This window comes from Garra rufa, chromosome 12 (assembly GCF_049309525.1).
Source record: "Garra rufa chromosome 12, GarRuf1.0, whole genome shotgun sequence".
Classification (NCBI taxonomy): domain Eukaryota; kingdom Metazoa; phylum Chordata; class Actinopteri; order Cypriniformes; family Cyprinidae; genus Garra; species Garra rufa.
This window is the reverse complement of record NC_133372.1, coordinates 46,081,644-46,106,159: the sequence shown is the minus strand read 5'-3', so window position 1 is coordinate 46,106,159 and position 24,516 is coordinate 46,081,644. Positions and strand designations below refer to the sequence as shown.

The following is a 24,516-nucleotide window of genomic DNA, read 5'->3' as shown; positions in this document are numbered from 1 at the left end:
AACTTCTTATAATTCATATTTATTTATTTGGGAACTTCTTAAACATTCCTATCACAAGAAATTGCCAAAAAGGTTTCGTTATTCTTCCAAAGAAAGAAATAATAAAATAATAAAATTATAAAAGTATTTATTTATTTATTTTATCATTTCATGAAAGACATCCTAAACATTCCTATCACAAGAAATGGCCAAAAAAGTTATTTTTTCAAAGAAAGAAATAATTAATTAATAAAAGTATTTATTTATTTATTTATTTTAGCATTTCATAAAAGGGAACATCTTAAAAATTCAAAAAGAAATAAAGAAAGAAAAAAAAAACAGATGAAAATGAATTACTTGCAATATATTGATTAACCCCACTTAAGTTTAAATGAATTTGTTATAATTCGCTTTTTATATATTATAGTATTTATTTATTATTTTGTGTCAGATTCGGATTCAGCCAATACAGCAAACCAGGTCCTAGGCTGACTTTTCTCTGCAGATTTTTAAAGGGTTTGAGGATCAGTAATAATGCAACACGCAATACACAAAGCTTTCTTGGTGTTATTCTAATTTTGTGAGTTTTTGTCTGAAATCTAAGTTGACATGTTGACCAGCGGTGCTGATGCGAGAGCCAGCACACGCCCCGCCCCCTGTCAAATGCCGGCCAATCAGAGCGCCGCGGTGCCAAGCGCGTGTGTCTCCGTATCCCTGCAGCATCACGCTGCACTTCTGCAGCACTAACACTCACAACACAACCTCGAGAGAGCGATTCACAGAAACACTCTTTACTATCACCCGCTCGGCTCTCAAGCTTTAACGTCGGATGCGATTTGCAAGATGTTTTGACTCGCTGCAGACGGATCATTCATCCTGATTGTTTCGCCTGTCAATTAAAGCCATTCATCTAAAGAGGAGTGCGCCAATTATTCATAGATCAGAAGAGAAACGCATTGTTGTATCTAAAGGCGGCTTTAGTGCAGCATCGCAGGATGGCTGATGTCAGCGCAGAATGCAACATCAGGGTGTTGTGTCGCTTCAGACCCCTCAACCAGTCCGAAATCCTCCGCGGGGACAAATATATCCCCACATTTCAAGGAGATGACACTGTGATCATCGGGGTGAGTTCATACAAGTTTTCCTCTTGATTTCTTAAATAGCAAGTTGTTTATAGGTGAAGTGACGCAGATGGATCAACACATATTTTCAAAGTTTCGTTTTCACACTCCTCCAGATGGTGATGTTAATTTTTAATGATATACATGCCAGTGTATGCTGATGATCTGATTAATTCAGATTTGTGTCGTGCACACAAGTGCATTTATAATATCTAAACAATCTTTCTCTTGAATTAGAACTTCATAAGTGCTTATGAAATCATTATGCACATAAAAATATAAAGTAAAACCATTAGGCCTGAGAATTTGAAGGTTTAGCAACCTACATAAATGCATGATTTATTATACTGTAGATATAGATTGAGTTTGGCATCGTCCTACATGTCTCCTCTGTGTTCATTTACATACACACGCCCACCTATGCCCACACACACACACACACACACACACACACACACACACACACACACACACACACACACACACACACACACATTCACACACATGATGGGTTTCACTGCTGCTAAAATCCAGTGAGCACCATCCATGCAAGAGCAATGACTGAAAGACAGTCTGAATTAAAGTGTTTGTTTTTATGCGCTGCTGTGGTTATGACTCATGGATTGACAGAAAAATCTCTATGTGGGTGAATTGCAGCAATGAGGATTGAGTAACTTGTATTAAATCAAGGTTTAGATGCTTATTCAGTTGCTCCAAACTCTACAGAAGAGTGAAATCAAAAGAGTCTCGATGCAAAAACAACTGCTTCAAAGCTTGTTCAAGAATAATCAGGACATGTTTACACAAGATTAAAGAAGCAGTTCAACCAAAAAATAAGAAATTGCTGAAAATGTGCTCACCCTCAGGTTATTCAAGATGTAGATGAGTTTGTTTCTTCATCAGATTTGTAGAAATGTGTTATTCTATCACTTGCTCACCAATGGATGTGAATGGGTGGTGTCAGAATGAGAGTCCAAACAGCTGATAAAAACATCACAAAAATCCATAAGTAATCCACACCACTCCAGTCCATCAGTTAAGAACCTGAGAAACCAAAAGCTGTGTATTTGTAAGAAACAAATCCATCCAAATCCGAACATGTTAACTTTAAACCATCTCTTCTGGTCAAAATATCAGTCCATAATCCATGATAACGCTTTCTCCAATGAAAAACTCTTATGGTCTGAAACAGGAAGGAAATATGCACAGATCAAACACCATTTGTAAGTGAAGTAGTTTATTGCACAGCACAAACATAACTTAAAGGAATAGTTCACCCAAAAATGATAGTTTGCTGAATATTTTACCCTCAGGTTAATCCATGATGTAGATGAGTTTGTTTCTTCATCAGCTTTGTAGAAATGTGTCATTACATCACTGTCTCACCAACGGATCACATGCAGTGAATGGGTGCCGTCAGGTAGAGAGTCCAAACAGCTGATAAAAACATTACAATAATCCAAGTATTCCACTCCAGTCCATCAGGTAACATCTTGAGAAGACAAAAGCTGAAACAAATCCATCATTATAATGTTTTTAACTCAAATCTACGCTTTCTCCGTTGAAAAAGTGGTCTGCACTGTAAAAAATGCTTTTCTTACTCAGATGTTTTGTCTTGTTTCCAGCCAAAATATCTAAAAGCTATTAAATCAAGAAGGATTTTCTAGATGAGTAAACATTTTTGTCTTGTTTTCAGAAAAATCAAGTCAAAATTAAGTGTGTTTTTGCTTGAAACAAGCAAAATAATCTGCCAATGGGGTAAGAAATTTTAGTTTGAAATAAGTTTTTTTTCTTAACCCATTGGCAGATTATTTAGCTTGTTCTAAGCAAAAACTCATTTAATTTTGACTTTTTTTTTTTTTTTGAAAACAAGGAAATAATTTTTACTCGTCTAGAAAATCCTTCTTGATTTAAACTTTTTTAGATATTTTGGCTGGAAACAAGACAAAAAATCTAAGCAAGAAACACATTTTTTGCAGTGTGGTCTGAATCAGGAGAGAAATCTGCACAGATTTACAAGCCAAAACAGTCTAAAAACAGCTCTAAACAAATATGTAGCTGGATTTTGACATGAGATAGACTTTTTCACTGGAGGAAGTGTTATTATGGATTATTTTAGTTAAAAACGGCTTTGGATTTGTTTTGGCTCAAGATGTTAACTGATGGACTGGAGTGGTGTGGATTACTTGTGGATTATTGTGATGTTTTTATCAGCTGTTTGGACTCTCATTCTGACGGCACCCATTCGCTGCGGATCCATTGGTGAGACAGTGATGGAATACTGCATTTCTCCAAATCTGATAAAGAAACAAACTCACTAACATCTCAGATGCCCTGAGGGTAAGGACATTTTCATCAAATTTTCAGTTTTGGTGTCAAACTATTCCTTTAACAAATCCGTTGGGCCTTAAAACCTAAATCAGCAGTTTATTGGCCCTAAACTCCAAATGCAGTAATTATTGATGTAACCCACTCTGTGTGTGCTAAAATGGCCACAACTACTAAGTGTAGCTGAAACACGCTGAAGGTTAAAACACAGAGAAGCTCCTCTGGGAGTGTGAACGCTCTCAGACACACACATTGATCTCCTTGGCAGAAATATAACAGCATTCGCAGCTCTCATAACCGGCTCCCGGTGCTGCAGCAGCACAAATAGATCAGCCTCTAACGCTCAGATTAAAGATAGTGTGTCGGGAAATAAATACATATCTATATGCGCCGGTGTCAGCGTGATAGTGCAGGTTTGCAGTTATTAATGATTGTGTGTGTGTGTGTGTGTGTGTGTGTGTGTGTGTGTGTACCTTGTATTCATCACGTTGTGGGGACCAAATGTCCCCACAAGGATAGGAATACCAGTAGATTTTGACCTTGTGGGGACATTTCTCAGGTCCCCATGAGGAAACAGGCTTATAAATCATGCACAATGAGTTTTTTTGATGAAGTCAAAGTATGCACAATCTCCTGTGAGGGCTAGGTTTAGGTGTAGGGTAGGTGTAGGGCCATAGAAAGTACGGTTTGTACAGTATAAAAACCATTACGCCTATGGAATGTCCCCATAAAACATGTAAACCCAACATGTGTGTGTGTGTGTGTGTGTGTGTGTGTGTGTGTGTGTGTGTGTGTGAGGCTGACATTGATAAATGGGTCATTCCTATTCTGCAGAAACTCTATAACAAACTCTGTAACGCTTGAAAACATGAATATGAATAAGCATTTCAGTAAAAGCACATAGCAGATGCTTAAAAATTAAAGCACAGTTACATGAGGACGTCAACTTGAAATTTGTTTTCATAATTTAACCGTCTTTTGAAATGTTGACATTTTCAAACTGATTTGTGACCAAAGAGGATGAATATTTTACTAAATTCATCAAATCCATTGATCCAGCTAGCAAAAATATGTTCTAAGAACATTTTGCAAACATTAAGTTATAAAAACTTATTTCTGAATGTTCTCTGAACATTTAAAACATCCAGTTTTCTAAAGGTTTTAAAAGAAATTGTTACATTAAGGATACATTCTATTGTATCAATTTGCAGAATAAGAATGTTACTTTTGAATGTTCTCTGAACATTCTGAAACAAGTAACAATTGAAAAGACAAATGTTTTAAGATGTTTAAAGATTTCCATGGACATTGTAATAATGTATCAGTGCTAACATTTTGAGAACATTATTAACAGCCAGATTCTGAATGAATGTTCTATTAACAGAACAATCTCTAAACAGAACTCTTTCAGATACTTTAATAGAATAGTACTTACTGATGCTTGTGATGCTGTTTTCCCACCAAAACAATGCCACTTCCTGGAGGATTCTGTCATTAAGAAAGACTGAACTTTACAAAAGACCGATAGGATAGAAAATTATATTGAGAGTACAGTAAAAAAAAAGCAACTATAAATTAATACCTAATAAAAAAAAGGTTTTAGACAAAAATAAACAGTGTAATGATTTTAAATGAAGCCCTAAATTGTGTTAACTTAAAGATATTCTGAAAAAAACCTTAACTAATTTGATTTCAGTTTTTATTTGAATAATTAATTCAATATATTAAAAGATAAATGAAGGGAACATTATAAGAATGCTACTTTTAAATGTTCTTTGAACATTCCGAAACAAGTAACAATTAAAAAGACAAATGTTCTAAGATGTTTAAAGAATTCCACGAACCTTGTATCAATGTATGAATGTATCAGTGGTAACATTTTAAGAACTTTATTAACAGCCAGATTCTGAACAATCATTCTATTAACACAACATTCTATAAACAGAACTGTTACAATAATACTTACTGATGTTTGCGTTGCTGTTTTCCCACCAAAATGATGTCACTTCCTGGAGGATTCTGTCATTAAAGACTGAATTGAACAAATGACTGATAAAAAAAGGAAATTATATTGAGAGTACAGTAAAATAAATATAAATTATTACCTAATAAAAAAAATCCAAAAAGTTTTAGACAAAAATAAACAGTGAAATGATTTAAAATAAAGCCCTAAATTGTGTTCACTTCAAGATATTCCGAAACTAACTAATTTGATTTCAGTTTTATTTGAATAATTAATGCAATATATTAAAAGATAAATGAAGGGAGCATTAAAACACGCTTCATAATAGGACTGACCCAATCGCTCTGACACGGCTGGTAAAACCCATTTTGCACTTGCTGCTTTCAAATGAATGTCACGGCGTTTGCTTTTTATTTCATTCCGCACTCTCTTCAAGGCCAGGCAGGTTTTTTCATTAGTAATGCATTGAGATAAACGAGCTCCGTTCAATAGGATAAATGATCATTGTGCACCGCTGAACTCTCGAGTCGAGTGTCATTTGTGTAGAAATGATTTTTGCTCTCCGTCGGCCTGATAGATTCACATCCTGACATGCATCAGAAGTCAGAGGAAGGCGGCTGTCTGCTTTGATTATGTCCACAGCCTTTAAAACATGCAGAGTACAACCTGAAGGAGGCACGGTGTCATGCACGCTATTTTGTTGTTTGGTCTGCGGTCAGGAGTAGATGTCAGGAACAGATCGATGCGGCTGTGTTTGTAGACGTGTGTGATGTATGTTTATGTCAGAGTGAGTCCTGGTTGGGTTTCAGCATCACTGTCAAAATGTCTACCTGATCTGACTCTTAAAAATGAGTTTTTGGTGTAACATAGTGTACTGTAAGCATGTTGATTCAGTCATGTTAAATCATATTTTTGACTTGAACAGAAGCTGTTCATTTAGATGTTGCCACATTATTATTTGTGACCCTGGACCACAAAACCAGTCATAAGGGTCAGTGTTTTAAAAATTGGCATTTATACATTATTTGAAGCTGAATAAATAAGAATGCAAAAAAATCAAAATTTTGAGAAAATCACCTTTAATGTTGTCCAAATAAAGTTCTTAGCAATGCATATTACTAATCAAAAATCTAACAAAAATGTTATGATATATTTACGGTAGTAAATTTACAAAATATCTTCATGGAACATGATCTTAATATCATAATAATTTTTGGTATAAAAGAAAAATTGATACTTAAGACTGTTTTTTTTTTTTTTTTAAATAATGCAGTAAATAAAACAAAATAAATTTTTCATTTGGAAAATGCTTATTAATTAAAGCTCACATGCAACAATATCAAGAGCCAAAAGCCAAATAGATTGTAAGAATAGAAACAGCTATGGCTATTTCTTTTAATATATTTTAAATATACAAACATTTATTTGTTAAAATTTTAAATAAAATATAGTTGCCACCAATATATATTTGGCCATGTTTGTATATATTGAAAAATATTTTTAATAAGCATTAAAATGATTTGCATTTAATAATCTTTTTTACATGATAATAATATTTTATAATATTTAAATTTAAAACAGTTTTGCACAATTTTTGCTTCACATATTTCAATCAAAGAAAATACATTCATGTTACATTTAAATAAAGATTAGCAATATATATATATGTATGTAAGTCTACTAAAGCTGAAATCCGAGACCTTATTAAAGGAGAGTTTAATGGCTTCCAGCTCAATCTACTCCTAAAAGCCGTGCAACGCTGCAACCCAGATTATTGCTTTGCTCTGCTTCAGCCTATTTTTGCTGCGCGGCTCTCGCTGAACTCAGCAGAAAACATATTTAAAACTCCCTATAAACCCAGGGTGTTGATATCATGAAATAGTTGTATGAACTACTTGCCTATTGTTGAATTTCTGGCTTGAGGCAAGTGTCGCAAACAGTGAGAGACACATTCTGTTCAGTAAATCAGACTCAATTCGGATGATTTAAGATGTTTATAGCTGCAGTCTGTGGTTTAGGTTCTGTTCCTGGTAGACTGAAGGAAAAGTTTACCCAAAATCTGCTGAAAATGTTCTCACCCTCAGGCCATCCAAGATTAGGATGAGTTTCTTCATCAGGTTTAGAGAAATGTGTCATTCCATCACTTGCTCACCAATGGATGTGAATGGGTGCCGTCAGAATGAGAGTCCAAACAGATGATAAAACCATCACAATAATCCACAAGTAATGCAAACCACTCCAGTCCATTCGTTAATATCTTGAGAAGACAAAAGCTGAATCAAATCCATCATTAAGATATTTTAACTCAAGTCCATAAGCCAAAATAATGCCAGTCTAAAAGTGGTCTGGTCTGAATCAGGAGAGAAATCTGCACAGATCAAGCACTGTTTACAAGCTTTAAAACAGCTCCAAACAAATATGTGGCTGGATTTTTGAACTGGATTTTGAACTTTTTCACTGGAGGAAATGTTATTATGGATTATAGATTTGTATTTTAGTTAAAAACGTCTTAATGATGGATTGGTTTCATATAAAGATGTTAACCGATGGACTGGAGTGATGTGGATTACTTGTGGATTATTGTGATGTTTTAATCAGCTGTTTGGACTGTCATTCTGACGGCACCCATTCACATCCATTGGTGATCAAGTAATGGAACGACACGTTTCACCAAATCTGACAAAGAAACAAACACATTTCAGAAAATCATTATTTTTTTGGTGAACTAATCCTTAAATTAGCATATGGAATTAATGTGACGCTCCTCCAGAATGTAAATTAGATGTCAGTTTGAATTAATTTTCAATGGCACACTCCTAAAAAGCTTATTATAATTTATTCTCAGTGTAGTAACCCAGAAATCACTTAATAATGAGCTCCTCCGTTATGCTCCAGAAACTCTGTCAAAGCTCAACACAAGCCAGCGGACACACTATATACCCATTCGTTTGTTCCCACTTTCAGTGAATCTGATAAAAGCTCAGGACTTATGTAAGATGTCAGTGACCTTCATCATCCTCATCTAAGAAATCTCTGCTGAATGTCTGTCTGTGTGATACTCGCTCTGACACCAAATCAGCAACTGCTGTAGAGACGAACCGCTGGAGGATTTAATGACAGAGGCAGAGATACGAAGAAGAAAGATAAGAATGTACCAGAAAATTGAGTGTGTGTGTGTGTGTGTGTGTGTGTGTGTGAGAGAAGCTCATTTGCTTTGAGTTTGGGCTACATTGCAGACTGATCAGTTTACAGCAGCAGCAGCAGCACATAATGCATTTCAACTCAAAACTGCTGCTGTCTGAGACGCTCTAATGCAGTTCAGAACAAGCTCTGCTCGATACACAGCTGTCTGCATGTGTCATATTCCATTTATCTAACCACAGAGAAAGAAAACACATTTTTGTCAGACAATTATGATGTCAATTATTGTCCTTTTATTAAGATCCCATTCGGAAATGTAATTTATGACGTGCATTGCACTGTGATACATACTATTTAAATGTCTCAAAAGTGAGTACAGCTCTCACATTTCAGCAACTATTTTAGTATATCTTCTCAAGGGACAATACTAGAAATAGAAATGAAACTTGGATATATTTTAGAGTAGTCAATGTGCAGCTTATATAGCAGTTTAGATTTACTGTCCCCTGAAAATTACTCAACATACAGCCATTATTGTCAAAATAGCTGGCAACAAAAGTGAACTTGTCCAAAGTGTCAATATTTTGTGTTAGCGCCACTCTTATCTGGCATTTCCTTAATCTTCCTGGGCGTGGAATTGACCAGAGCTGCAGGTTGTTGATGGGATCCTATCTTCTCACAGAGTTGCTGGACACATGTTAGACACATGGTGTTTCTCCACCTTACGCTTGAGGATGCCCCACAGGTGCTCAATAGGGTTCAGGAGACATACTTGGCCATCACTTTACCTTCACCTTCAGCTTTCTCAGCAAGGCAGTTGTCATCTTGGTGGTGTGTTTGGGGTCGTCATCATGTTGAAAAACTGTTCCACTTCAGAATGTACAGTACATAATGGAATCCATGTTTCCCTCAATGAACTGCAGCTCCCCACCAGGGCATCGCCACACATGCTGGGCACCATCTGAGCCAAACAAGCTTATCTTATAGTCTCATCAGACCACAGGACATGGTTCCAGTAATTCATGCTCTTGGATTGGTTGTCTTCAGCAAACTGTTTGCAGGCTTTCTTGTGAGCCAGCTTCAGCCTCATCGCAAAACCGACTTGTTGCAGTGTGTGGCGGATGGTCTGAGCACTGACAAGCTGACCTTCTACTTCTGCAGCCTTTAAAGCAACGCTGGCAGCACTCATGCATCTGTCTTTTGAAGCCAGGTTCTGCAACTGAAGTGCTCAAAACGAGTGCTCAACTTCGTCGATCGACCCTCGCAAGGCCTGTTCCGAATGGAACCCATCTTGGAAAACCTCTGACCACTGTAGTGTAACTTGGTTTCAGGGTGTTACTGAACTTCTAATAGCCTTGGCCATCTTTGTGGAGAGCAACAATTCTAATTCTCAAATCCTCAGAGAGTTCTTTGACATGAGATGCCATGTTGAACATCCAGTGGTCAGTATGAGAGAATTGTACTCAAAGCACCAAATTTTAACTTCTCTAATACAAGATACACAACTTTGTATGGTCCTGTCAAGCAAACAAAACATTAACATGATGAATAGGATGTGTGGCTTTGCATGGTTAAACAACATACTGCTGTTATCACTTAGAGTGTACTCATTTTTGTTGCCAGCTATTTTGACAATAATGGCTGTATGTTAAGTTATTTTCAGTGGACAGTACATCTATACTGCAATACAAGCTGCACATTGACTACTCTAAAATAAATCCAAGTTTCATTTCTATAGTATTGTCCCTTGAGAATATATACTAAAATGGTTGCTGAAATGTGAGGGGTGTACTCACTTTTGTGAGATACTGTATATTTGTGTGTAATTAGGGGTTGCACTTGGAATCCTTGGCTCACACTGGACAAAATGCATGCCTAGGTTTTTTGCCCAATTGGAACCAAACCAGTGCAGAAAGATTCTCTGGAGAGTGAATATCAATAATTATATATATTTTTTAAAAAGTCACCATTGCAAAGGGGCGCCAAAATGTTAGAAAGGGGCAGGGCAACTTTTAGTAAAATGCCTTTAACTTCTAAATCTGAGGTCACAGGAAAAAAATCGTTGAGCTTGACCACTTGATGGCACTATAAGATATTATAAGATGGTTAAAAATCATAAAAATGGCTATATATTGCGCAACCATTTGTCTTATCAACATGAAAATTGGTGTGCACGCTCTTGGTCCAAAGTGTCTATAAGGACATTTGCGTATTTTAAAAAACATGTCCGCTATTGGCCGATGAATTTTGAGCACCTGTTAGACAAGATTAACCAAGGCCGTTCAAAAACTTAACGAAAATTAGTGGGCCTGTTCGACTCATGGCCCCAAAGGTCTGAGAGAAATTTGAAAGAAATATCGCATTTTCAAGGGCGTAAACGATTGTACTTTGCAAGTTTATTTGCACATAGTACAGTATTCATAAAGAAAGAATGAAGTCATTGAACCACTGCTGTCAGTCAAATCATTTGTTAAATGATTGAGAAGATATATTAAAAAAAATACTTTTGTGAACTAGTAGGGTTTAAAAAAACACTGCAGTACAATTCTCTGGACCCTCTAGGCCAATAATTATCAAAAAAATTATAAAATTTACTCTTTGGGAAGCTATAAAGCGGTTGTTTAGAAAAGGGGCCTGTCTAAATTTACCCAAAATCCTATAAAGCCTAAAGGAAAACTCAAAACTTCATGAAACCTGGTGAGCACATGTGACAGGTGATTCTAAACAAGCATGCAACGTTTTAAGAGGATCAGACCACAGCTGGTGCTATAACACTCATAACCATTAAAAAACACAATATTTCTATGGTAAATTACCTGTATTTGCAAAAAATGTTTTTTTTAAATCATTGATTTAGGTGGTTACAAGCTTGCTAAAGAATGTCTTTTTTCATATGTGCTTAAATGCCCTAAAGCGATTGGACCCTGGTAATCGCTGCTTGCAGATATATTTTCTAATAGGTTTTAAATATATGTTTACTTCATTTGATATTTTATATTTGGAATTTTAATGCCTGGTGCACAATCACACACAACTTTAACACTTCCAACAGAAGGTTTTACATTACTAGGATCACTAGTGACGATAGTCTAATAAGGATTCAAGGTTGAAAACAGCTTTATTTTGAAAATGTGTCAAAAGTTACATTTACAACCAGCATTCTAAATTCCTAAAATGTATTCACATTTTTTAACGAATACTTAATTTGAATTTCAAATTGTTAATCTGTTTGTATTACTATTGAAATGTGACATTTTTAGAGAGTTTCTGCTTTATTTCCATTAAAAAGCATGAATGTGTTTATGTGTGATAATCTTCCAGCCTCTGCCTTTCCTGTTAGAATAAGTCATGATTTCCATGCCAAAGCCACAGGGCTCTTTAGCAGGCATGCATGTAATTGCACATTCACACACACGTGTAGACAACACCTAATTGGCTCCAGGTCTAGTAGTCACTGTTAGTTAATGCACTGGTTAAAACAGCAGGTCACAGGTTCATTCTGACAGCAGGGGAAAGTGCTAAATGCAATAATCCTATAAAAGGGAGGAGAAGATAATTCCAATGCGTTAAAGGTTAAGGGTTCAGTCAAAGTTCATCTGTCAGTGATGTCAGTGTAAAATCTAAATCCTCAAATAAAACCAGTCCTCACACTCACTCATGCAAACATCAGAGCTGTGTTTCTGTATCTAATGAAGCGGTCTGGGGTTTGTTGCTGCAGTTCATGTGCATCTGGTTCGCTCTGGTCCCGTGTGTATTTGAGCTCCCAGCACGACCGCTTATCCTGATAAATCTGTGTGTGTGTGTGTGTGTGTTGTTGTTCAGCATCACGCATCACATCCCTGCAAAACACATTCAGATCACATCCTCATCTCAGATCTGCCTCACTGTTCCTTCAACCTCTTGTTTTTCTGCCTTTCGCTTCAGTTCAGTCTGTGCTGTTCTGTGGTTCTGCTCATGTCTCTTCAGGGAAATCTGTCTGTCTATCTCTCTATTCAGCTAACAAAAGTTAAGTTATAAAAATGTTATTTCTATTCAAAACATCCAGTTTTTCTTATGTGACCTTGAACCACAAAATCAGTAATAAAGGTCAATTTTTTGAAGTTGAGATTTATACACCATCTGAGAGCTGAATAAATAAGCTTTCCATTGATGTACTGTTTGAAAATCTGGAATCTGAGGGTGCAAAAAATCTAAAATATTTAGGAAATCACCTTTAAAGTTGTCCAAATGAAGTTCTTAGCAATGCATATTACTAATCAAAAAGTAATTTACAAAATATCTTAATGGAACATGATCTATCCTGATGATTTTTGGCATAAAAGAAAAATCGGTCATTTTGACTCATACAATGTATTTTGGCTATTGCTTCAAATATACCTGTGCTACTTAAGACTGGTTTTGTACTCCAGGGTCACATGATATAATGATACAAAATATCCTATTTGATATTAAATATGATACAATGCAAAGTATCATCTATGGCATGATACAAAATGATACAATATAAGTCATATATGATATATCATACCATTTATGTTATTTCATATATCACATGAAGAGAAAATAATATTTATTTATTTATTTATTTATTTATTTATTGTGGTCCAGGGTCACATATGTTCTTATAAGTGTTTTCTTTGTTATGCAAGCGTTAGGGAATATTCTAATTTGACTTTTTACAAACATTATGAAAATATTACTTTCAAATGTTCTCTGAACGTTCTAAAATAAGTAGCAATATTTAAAGAGCATTAGATGAATGTTTAGAAAAAAAAGGCCCATGAACAATGTATAAATAATGTTTTTGTTGTAATGTTTTGTGAATGTTATTAAAGACCAATCCAGCTAACAAGGTTCTCTCAAAGTTATGAACTAAATTTCTTCCAGTAACAGTTTTCTGGCCTTTAATAATGTTCTTCAAATGTTATTTGTACATCATTTATGGAACATTTAATTTCTTATATTCAAATTTAAATATTCAAAATAAATCTTCAAATAATGTTTTTGGTTGTTGTTGTTGAAATAATATTCTTCAAATATTATTTATATATCGTTTATGGAACATTTCATTTCTGAAATGCTTTAGTTGGACGATACTTTTTGCATTACAACTTATTTGTGAAATGTACAGAGAACATTCAAATGTAACACTCTCATAATGTTTGCAAAATTATAAAATAGAAATTTTCCTTAAACTTTATATAATCAAAACTGGACTTTCAGTAATAACAATTTCATACCTTAATGACAACATAATCACAACAACAAAACCGGACATTTTAACATTCTTAGAAAAGTAAAAATAAATGTTTAAATACTGTTAATTTTTTTGTGAAAATAACGCTTTTAGAATGTTGTCAGAAATATGTCTGTAACCTCTGAATAATGTTATAATCACAACTTTAAATATAAAAATGTAAATATTAAAAACAAATCTTCAAATAATGTTTTTTGTTGTTGCTGAAAATAACGTTCTTCAACTGTTATTTATATATCGTTTATGCAACATTTTATTTCTGAAATGTTTTAGATGGACTAAACTTCAGAGAACATTTAAATGTAACATTCTCAAAATGTTCACAAAATTATAAAATGGAATTTTACCTTAAACTTTATATAATCAAACAAAGTTTTTAAAACTTACTTAGAAAAGTAAAAATAAATGTTTAAATACTGTTTTTTTTTGTGTGTGAAAATAATAGTTTAGAATGTTGTCAGAAATATGTTTGTAACCTTTAAACTATGTTAAAATCACAACAAGAAAACTACATATTTGAACTGCTTAGAATTTTTTTTTTTTTTGGTTAAAAATGAAGTTAAAATAATATATATATTATTTATTTATCTTTTTTTTTTTTTTTTTTTTTTGTAAAAATCACTACAAGAAAGCTGGGCATTTTAATGTTTTAGAGACTTTTATGATCCTGGACCACTTAAGTAGCATATTTGGGCATATTTGTAGCAACGGCTAAAAACACATTGTATGGGTCAAAATTTTTATTTATGCCAAAAATCATTAGGATATTAAGTAAAGATCATGTTCCATGAAGATTTTTTTTGCACCCTCAGATTCCAGATTTTCAAATAGTTGCATCTTGGCCAAATATTGTCCTATCCTAACAAACCACACATTACTGGAAAGCTTATTTATTCAGCTTTCAGATGTTGTATAAATCTCAATTTAAAAAAAAAACTGACCCTTATGACTGGTTTTGTGGTCCAGGGTCACATTTCAAAACAACATTCCCACAATATAATGCATTACTTGGCTTTCAATCATTGTAAATGTGACCATATGCAGAGAAAAAATGAATAAATATCCATCTATAGCCTATCTTCTGTGTGAACCGCAGCAGCAGTGAGAGGAATAGATGGGTGTTTGGATGAAGCTGTTAAAAGATGTAAATGCTAATGGCAGAGCTCTGCTGGACTAAAGCTATTAGAGCGTATCCCACAATCCCTCACGCTCAGCTGCGGCTGCTGGCTCTATGTCCCTCTGCACAGCCCTTGCTCTTCAGTCTTAATTTCATTTCCTGTGTAACTCTGGGCAGTCGTTACATTATTAAAACAGATGCACACGTGTTGATTATCTCATCGCCGCAGCCTCTCTCGCAGCAGATTTAAACCATAAACACTGTGTGCTCTTGTTTTATGACACTCATTATGATTCCTGCAAGCACAGACAGACATAAAGCAGTCGGCGTGTCGCTCTATTTTAAGATGCATCGTGGGACTGCGCCGCAGTGAACTCGCTGAGAGCTGAAAGCAAAGGTTAAGTGTTCTGTCATCACAAACATGCGCTGCTGTCTGCGTCCTGCTTCATGCAATGTATGCGTACTGTGTAGAGACTCTTGAGTTGTTTGTCTGCTCGTGAGACTTTGATGCTGTTCTGAGGATCTATTAAAACTCATGGGAACAGCAGAGAGGGGCTAATTACTGACTTGTGTATTTTTTTCACTTCTAATTGCTTTCATGTTTAATTATAACAGACAGTCCTATGTGTGTGTTACATATCTGTTTTCAAATGTTAAAAAGTTGTTTCAACTTAAAATAATTTGTTACCTAGTCAACCATTTTAAGTTACTTAATGTTAATTTAAATGACAACTTGAAATTTTAAGTTGGGGTAACTAATTATTTTAAGTTGAAACAATTCTATATTTTTTTTACAGTGTAGACTTACTGCCAGTGTTGGGTAAAGTTGATCATTGAAGGTCAGCAGCAAAGACGTCAGTTAATAAACATAAAGGATATTTGTATTATTTAACACATTTAATTATTGCAGGTTTGCATTGAATTTCACTGCTTTTATTTATTTTGAGGAATACTGTATCTGTTATTTTAGTGAGTGAGACAGGGGGACACAAGAGAGGGGCTAATTACTGACTGAAGCACTTAAAGTGAAGAATGCGTGTGTTTTTTGACTTCTAATTGCTTTCATGTTTAATTATAAAAGACAGTCCTATGTGTGTGTGTTACATATCTGTTTTCAAATGTTAATGTTTCAATGTAAAATAATTTGTTACCTTGCTGACTTAAAATTTTTAGTTTAGTCAACTTGAAATTTTAAGTCAGCGGGGTAACAAATTATTTTAAGTTGCTTAATGTTAATTTAAGTGACAACTGGAATATTTTAGTTGAGTCAACTTGAAATGTTAAGTCGGGGTAACTAATTATTTTAAGTTGAAACAATTCTATAAAGTGTAGATTTACTGCCAGTGTTGGGGAAAGTTACTTTTAAAAGTAATGCATTACAATATTGAGTTATTCCTTTAAAAATTACGTTACTTAGTTACTTTTTATGAAAAGTAATGCGTTATGTTACTTTTGCGTTACTTTTTAAATCTGGGCAGGGTTTGTTTTTAATATAAAAAGTTCTATTTTTGTCAAATGTAAAAGCCTTTTCACACCAAAAGCCTCAGGCTTAGAGAAAAGTAAATTGACGTCTGTACAGAAGACCGCAGAAGAAAAAAGTCAACTCTTCAACAATAAAAAAAGGAAAACAAATGTTAGATTATCTTGAGTATTTTTGCTTATTAGTATGGATGAATTGGATCATCGAAGGTCGGCAACAAAGACATCGGTTAATAAAATGGGATTAAATACATAAAGGATATTTGTATTATTTAACATATTTAATTATTGCAGGTTTTTCAGTGTTTTTATTCATTTTAATGAACACTGTTTCTGTTTTTTTAGTGAGTGAGATGAATTAATGCATGTTCACATTTATTCTAGAACTAAAGTAACATCTTACTCACAATTTTTTTATCTTAACATGGGGACAGGAGAGCTTTTACTCAATAAATGGGGGAAAAAGTAACTGGCGTTACTTATTTGAAAAAGTAACTCCGATATTTTCTTGTCAATTAAAAAGTAATGCGTTACTTTACTAGTTACTTGTAATGCATTACCCCCAACACTGTTTACTGCACCGTCCAAAACTGAAAGTCCCGCCCCCAAATGCACATCATTGGTTGAGTGGAATCTCTCAGCCAATGATGTGACATAGGGGGGCGGGTCTATTTGTACCAATGATGACTTATTGTGTCTCTGACACATCTGAACATATAATTGTCTGTATATAACTGCATGTGTTTCTGTCTTACAGGGAAAGCCGTATGTTTTTGACAAAGTCTTTCCCACAAATTGCACACAGGAGCAGGTGTACAACACCTGTGCCAAACAGATTGTCAAAGGTTTGTCAAAAATAAATTAATACTAGGGTTATTCATTATCACTTCCATTTAATTCCATATAATTTGTATCATCATCCTGCACATGTTACATTTATATCTAAATATGTTACAATTTAAAAGTAACTCCACATTGTTTTAAAGGGCTGAAGGTGATGTAATGAAACTTTTAGCACTTTTCCATGTTGATTTAGTGTTTCTCTTTCTACAGATGTTCTGTACGGTTATAACGGCACCATCTTTGCGTACGGACAGACATCATCTGGTAAAACCTACACTATGGAGGTAAAGCAGCTCTCTACACTGCGCTTTACTCATTATTAAAGAATATTTTACTGAGAAATGATGATTTAGTCATCATTGACTCACCCTCATGATCATGATGCTCCAAACTTGTAAAACAGTCTTTATTCTGTGGAACACAAAAGAAGACATTTAGCTAAATGTTCACATGAAAAAAGCAAATGAAAAAGTGTACTTGCACCTTTTTCTCTCTCAGGGAAAACTACACGATCCTGATGGAAGGGGAATCATCCCGAGGATTGCTGAAGACATTTTTAACCACATTTACACCATGGATGAAAACCTCGAGTTTCACATTAAGGTATTGACAGCTGCATAAAGTCATGATGTTTATTGCTACAGATCGTTTTCTAGCCAAGAAATTAAATGCATTCAAATAATTTCACATCATTAGATGTTTTTGTTTCTCTCTCAAGGTTTCCTATTTTGAAATCTACATGGATAAAATCCGTGACCTACTTGACGGTGAGTCGATGTGTTTTTTCTCAGTTCGACCTAAAAACAGGCCAGACTCCAGAGAATCATTTTAAAGCATTTTTTCTTCATTTAATGTAAACTGGCTTTGTTATATTTAAAATGCATTGATATCATTTATTTTCGTGGGTGCTTACTAATTTAGATTAATTGCATTTTTATTTACACTATCATTGAACAATTTTTTTTTATTGGGATTCATATTTTTAATCAGCAAGGACACATTAAATTAATCAAAAGTGACAGTAAACATTTATAATGTTACAAAGGATTCCTATTTCAAATAAATGCTGCCCTTTTGAACTTTCTATTTTAATCCTAAAAAATAAAATGTATCAGTTTGCACAAAAATATTGTGCAGCACAACTGTTTTCAACATCGATAATAATTAGAAATGTTTCTTGAGCAGCAAATGAGCATTTTAGAATGATTCACTAAAGACTGGAGTAATGATGCTTTGATCACAGAAATAAATTACATTTTAACAGATATTTACATAGAAAATAGTGATGCTAAATTATAATAATATGTAAAAAATTTTTACTGTATTTTTGATCAAATAAATACTGGCTTTGCTATATAAAAATGCATTGATATCATTTTAGTGGGTCTTTTACTATTTAATTTAAATTAATTGCATTTTTATTTACACTATCATTGAAAAATGTAGGGTCAGTAAGATTTTTTTGGATGGGAATTCATATTTTTAATCAGCAAGGACACATTAAATTGATCAAAAGTGACAGTAAAGGCATTTATAATGTTACAAAACTTTCTATTTCAAATGAATACTGCTCAAATCAGCATATCAGAATGATTTCTGAAGGATCACATGACACTGAAGACTTTAGTAATGATACTGAAAATTCAGTATTGATAACAGAAATAAATAACATTTTAACAAATATTCACACAGAAAACAGTGATTCTAAATTGTAATAATATTTCATAATTTTTTACCGTATTTTTAATCAAATAAATACGGTCTTTGCTATATTAAAAATGCATTGATATAATTTATCTTTTTTTTTTTTACTATTTATTTTAAATGAATTGCATTTTTATTTACACTATCATTGAAAAATCTAAGGTCAGTAAGATTTTTTTGATAGGAATTCATATTTTTAATAAGCAAGGGCACATTAATTTGATCAAAAGTGACAGTAGAGACATTTATAATGTTATAATTCCTATTTCAAATAAATGCTGTTCTTTTAAACTTTCTATTCATCTGAGAATTCTGAAAAAACATATGTGACAAGGATATAAATTATTGGCAGCACAACTGTTTTCAACATTGATAATAATCAGTTAAGCAGCAAATCAGCATATTAGAATGATTTCTGATTTAAAATTGTAAAAATATTTCACAATTTTTACAGTATTTTTGAGCAAATAAATACTGGTTTTGTGAGTTTAAAAACATTATATGGTGTATTTAAAATAACCCTTGCTAAAAAAAAACAGGCCATAAGTTGGTTTGCTTCTGGTTTATGATGAAAAACCTTTCAAACTATCAACTCTGACACCGACTAAGACCAGAAACCACCTCAATCTGGTTTATTTTCAACATTTGAGCATCTAATAACAGCGTTTGTGTTCACATCCGCTCTATAAATACATACACATGTCCATCCATGTTGTTTCGCTGCGTTTTGGTTTGGACAGATAACACCGTTGCTCATCTGTATTCAGTTTGGAGTCGCTGAGTCACTAAGCAATCTGGGAAAATACCTGCGGACAGAGAGAGAGAGAGAGAGAGAGAGAGAGAGAGAGAGAGAGAGAGAGAGAGAGAGAGAGAGAGAGAGAGAGAGAGAGGAGTAATGAAAGCAGAGGAGAACAGACAGATAGAGATCGACAGGCGCGGAGGAGATGAGATGACGTCAGTCTCGCTCTATCTATATTTGATTAAAAGGACACTGACGTTCACATATGCGCTTTCATATCTGCAGAGACTCATACGAAGATTCTCTCTAGTGTGTGTGTGTGTGTGTGTTAGGTTATATTCGGCATCTGTCTCAAAGGGTCGTTACATCATTGACGTGTCATAATGAACTCTGAGGCCTGTCCGTGCGTTATATGCGCATGTGCTCATTAAAGGAATAATTCAGGCAAAAATGAAGATTCTGTCATCATTTAGTCGCCCTCGTGTCGCTCCAAACTTGTTTGACCTTCTTTCTTCTGAGGAGCCCAAAATAAAACCTTTAGATGAAAGTTCACGCCAATATTAAAGAAGCAGGGTTATTATAGTTAACTACACTGCAAAAAAATTGCTTTTCTAGCTTAGATTTTTTGTCTTGTTTCCAGAGAAAATATCGAAAAATTCTTAAATCAAGAAGGATTTTCTAGATGAGTAAAAATTATTGTCTTGTATTCAGAAAAAAAAAGTAAAAATTAAGTGCATTTTTGCTTAAAATAAGCAAAATAATCTGCCAATGGGGTAAGCAAAATAATCTTGTTTTGTCTGTTTGAAATAAGATTTTTTTTCTTACCCCATTGGCAGATTATTTTGCTTGTGGAAAAATGGAAAAATGACAAAAACACAAATAATTACAACAACCCTGCAAAAAATGCTTTTCTTACATAGATTTGAGATGTCTTGTTTCCAGCTGAAATATATATATAAAAAAGGGGTTTTCTAGACTAGTAAAAAATATTTTGTTTTTTTAGAAAAAACAAGTAAAAATATATGCTTTTTGCTTGAAACAAGCAAAAAATCTGCCAATGGGGTAAGAAAAATAATTTTGCATGCAGGACTACTTTTATGATTTGCATGGTGCTTTTTGAGCTTACAGTATGAATCATCCTCATGACATGGGTTTAGATGACTAAAATTTAATTTTTTTTTTTGGTGAACAAACCCTTTAAGCCTCTTTTCTTTGTTCTTTCTCTTTTGCCGTGCATGTCCAATTCTCTTTTGTTTTTTTCAGCCTCATCAGCCTGTCTCTCTCTTTCTTTCTCTCAGTGAGTAAGACCAACCTGTCTGTGCATGAAGACAAGAACAGAGTTCCCTATGTGAAGGTGAGCCGAATCACGCTGAATGAACATGCTTACTGATGGTTAAAGATCAGCAGCAATCAAACTTTTCTGAAATAAATAAAAACAGTCACTTTCAGAGCAAAAACTTTGAATATAGGAAAAAAAATATTTTCTTTTCATATGATATATGAAATAACTTAAATGGAATGATATATCTTATATGTCTTATATTTTATCATTTTGCATCATGTCATAGATGATACTTTGCATTGTATCATATTTAATACCATATAGGATATTTTGTATCATTATATCATGTGACCCTGGAGTACAAAACCAGTCTTAAGTAGCACGGGTATATTTGTAGCAATAGACAAAAATAAATTGTATGGGTCAAAATTATTTGTCTTTTTAATGCCAAAAATCATTGGGATACACTGCAAAAAATGCTTTTCTAGCTTAGATTTTTTGTTTTGTTTCCAGCCAAAATATCTAAAAATTCTTAAATCAAGAAGGATTTTCTAGATGAGTAAAAATTATTGTCTTGTTTTCAGAAAAAAAAGTCAAAATTAAGTGCATTTTTGCTTGAAACAAGCAAAATAATCTGCCAATGGGGTAAGAAAAACAATTTTGTTTTCTGTTTAAAAATAATTTTTTTTTTGCATTGGCAGATTATTTTGCTTGTTCTAAGCAAAAACTCACCTAATTTTAACTTGTTTTTTCTGAAAACAAGAAAATAATTTTTACTTGTCTAGAAAATCCTTCTTGATTAAAGAATTTTTAGATATTTTGGCTGGAAAGAAGACAAAAAATCTAAGCTAGAAAAGCATTTTTTGCAGTGTATTAAGTAAAGATCATGTTCCATGAAGATATTTTGTAAATTCCCTATCGTATATATATTAAAATCTAATTTAATTAGTAATATGCATTGCTAAGAACTTCCTTTGGACAACTTTAAAGGTGATTTTTTTCAGTATTTAAATTTTTTTGCACTTTCAGATTCATAAAAGAAAATCATAATTTTGACCGATACAATGTATTTTTGGCTATTGCTACAAATGTATCAGTGCTACTTTAGAGTTTACTTTAAGAGTTTAGTGGCCCATGGTCACATATCATATATTGTATCGTATACAGTAGTATCATAATTTTGTATCATATATCAAATCATATATTGCATTGCATCATATAGTATCATTATATTGTATCATATGTCATATCAAATCAATCAATCAATCAATCAATCAGATATTATATTGTATTGTTGTATCACAATATCATAATAAGGTATCATATGATATATGATATGATATGTATGCCTGTAATATTAGCAGTCACACACATGACAGTAATAATGATGTGTTGAATGATAACAGACTCATTTGATAAATTCATCTCGTGTCTGCTGCTTTACTAATGAGAGATTCACAGTGAAAGAACACAGTGATCTCAGGGAACACCTGCTATTATTACATAAAGCCCAGCCATTACATGCATTGTGTGTGTTTTGTACAGGGCTGTACTGAACGTTTCGTCTCCAGTCCTGAAGAAGTGATGGATGTTATTGATGAGGGCAAAGCCAACCGTCACGTCGCTGTTACGAGTGAGTTTCTCTAATGCACACTAATAGAAAAGCACAGAAGCATTGCTGCAGCTTCAACAGTAGGTTACAGGTTCGAATCCCAGAGAATGCATGAACTGATCACATGCAGGACTTCAATGCAATGCAAGTCACTTCAGATAAAAGCATCTGCCAAATGCATGAATGTACTGTAAATGTAAAGTTAGGAATCAAATGATCTGACTGCTGTGCTGTTGTGTGTCAGATATGAATGAGCACAGCTCCAGGAGCCACAGCATATTCCTCATCAACATCAAGCAGGAGCATGTGGAGACCGAGCAGAAACTCTGTGGGAAACTTTACCTGGTGGATCTGGCCGGAAGCGAGAAGGTGCTTTAGAGACTCTGAAATCCTTCAGTTTAACACGAGTGTCCAGCTGTAGAAAGAACAATCTGAACGAGATCTTAATGTCACAAACATTTCAATAGCTGTGTTTCCACATATTTTGATGCAACTTTTGGTGTGTTGCATAAAAATGCTATATGAAAATATCAAGATGTGCATAAAATCATAAAATGTGCATATGCACTCAAATGAGGTGTACAATTTAACCAATAAGTAGATACACTACAATGTAAACAAATTTACACATGACATCTCCTTACACTGTCTCAAGTTGTTTTTCATTTTGTACTGCCTGAACCAAAGCCTGTCATCAGAATCATTTGGTATAATTAACTGTCTCACATAATTGGATCTTAAAAATCAGGCATCCGAACGGAAGAAAACACGACAGCAATCACTATTGCATTTCACCTGCGTGCTCTGATGCGCAAATAAATTATTATGTAGGAATAAACAGTCACAGTGGTTTCATTATTTGAAACTCTGCACCAGCTTCCTAGAAAAAAAATATTTTGTTTCTTTAAACACATTGGATGGAATTTATTTATGCAAATGTATGATGCAATATTCCGATATTTCCGCATATATTAGATTCACAACTTTGAATGGAAACATAGCTAATGAAATTCACATATTGTGCACAGTATGCATAATGCAAAAATAGTATTTGTAGTATGCTAGTGCAATGTTGAGGATTCAGCCACTGTTTAAACTGGAATACAAGCATACTGTATACTGGATAGTTTTAGTATTCCATGCATACAGAAAAATCACATTACTTGCACATTATGCATTCTGCAAAAATAATGTTATATTCCAATTTCAGCCATAGTGTGCAATGGAAACTAGCATACTGTATAGAATGTACAACATACTACTTAGTATTCCATGCATACTGAAAATGTGCATATTTGCACAGTATGCACACCACAAAAATACTATGAGTAGTACGCTAGTGTAATATTGTGGATTCAGCCACTGTATGCACTGGAATACAAGCATACTGCATACTGCATACTGTATACTTTTTAGTAGTCTATGCATACAGAAAAAGCACATTATGTGCACATTATGCATTCTGCAAAAATAATATAATATTCCAGATTCAGCCATAGTGTGCACTGGAACACTAGCATACTGTATAGAATGTACAACATAGTTACTAGTTAGCATTCCATGCATACTGAAAATGTGCATATTTGCACAGTATGCACGCTGCAAAAATACTATGAGTAGTATGCTAGTGTAATATTGTGGATTCAGCCACTGTATGCACTGGAATACTAGCATACTGTATACTTTTTAGTATTCCATGCATACAGAAAAATCATATATTGTGCACATTACGCATACTGTAAAAATAGTGTAATATTCTGGATTCAGATACGGTATGCACTGGAACACTAGCACATATTGCACAGAATGTACTACTAGTTAGTGTTCCATGCATACTGTAAATATGCATACTGCAAAAATAGTATGAGTAATATGCTAGTGTATTATAGTGCATTCAGCCACCGTAGACTCTGAAAAACTAGCATACTTCATATTGCATTCTCTGCACAAT

General features: G+C 33.9%; 1 protein-coding gene across 1 annotated transcript in view; it reads left to right on the top strand.

Moving 5' to 3' along the window:
- The first annotated feature begins 756 nt into the window (after nucleotides 1-756).
- Nucleotides 757-24,516, top strand: part of kif5ab (kinesin family member 5A, b) — a 45,217-nt gene continuing 21,457 nt past the window's right edge. Inside the window, exons 1-8 of the mRNA XM_073851235.1 lie at nucleotides 757-1,103; nucleotides 17,143-17,230; nucleotides 17,439-17,512; nucleotides 17,727-17,831; nucleotides 17,947-17,995; nucleotides 20,970-21,025; nucleotides 22,499-22,586; nucleotides 22,810-22,934. Of these exons, the coding sequence (XP_073707336.1) occupies nucleotides 975-1,103; nucleotides 17,143-17,230; nucleotides 17,439-17,512; nucleotides 17,727-17,831; nucleotides 17,947-17,995; nucleotides 20,970-21,025; nucleotides 22,499-22,586; nucleotides 22,810-22,934 (714 nt within the window). The 5' untranslated portion in view covers nucleotides 757-974. The remainder of the gene's footprint in view (nucleotides 1,104-17,142; nucleotides 17,231-17,438; nucleotides 17,513-17,726; nucleotides 17,832-17,946; nucleotides 17,996-20,969; nucleotides 21,026-22,498; nucleotides 22,587-22,809; nucleotides 22,935-24,516) is intronic.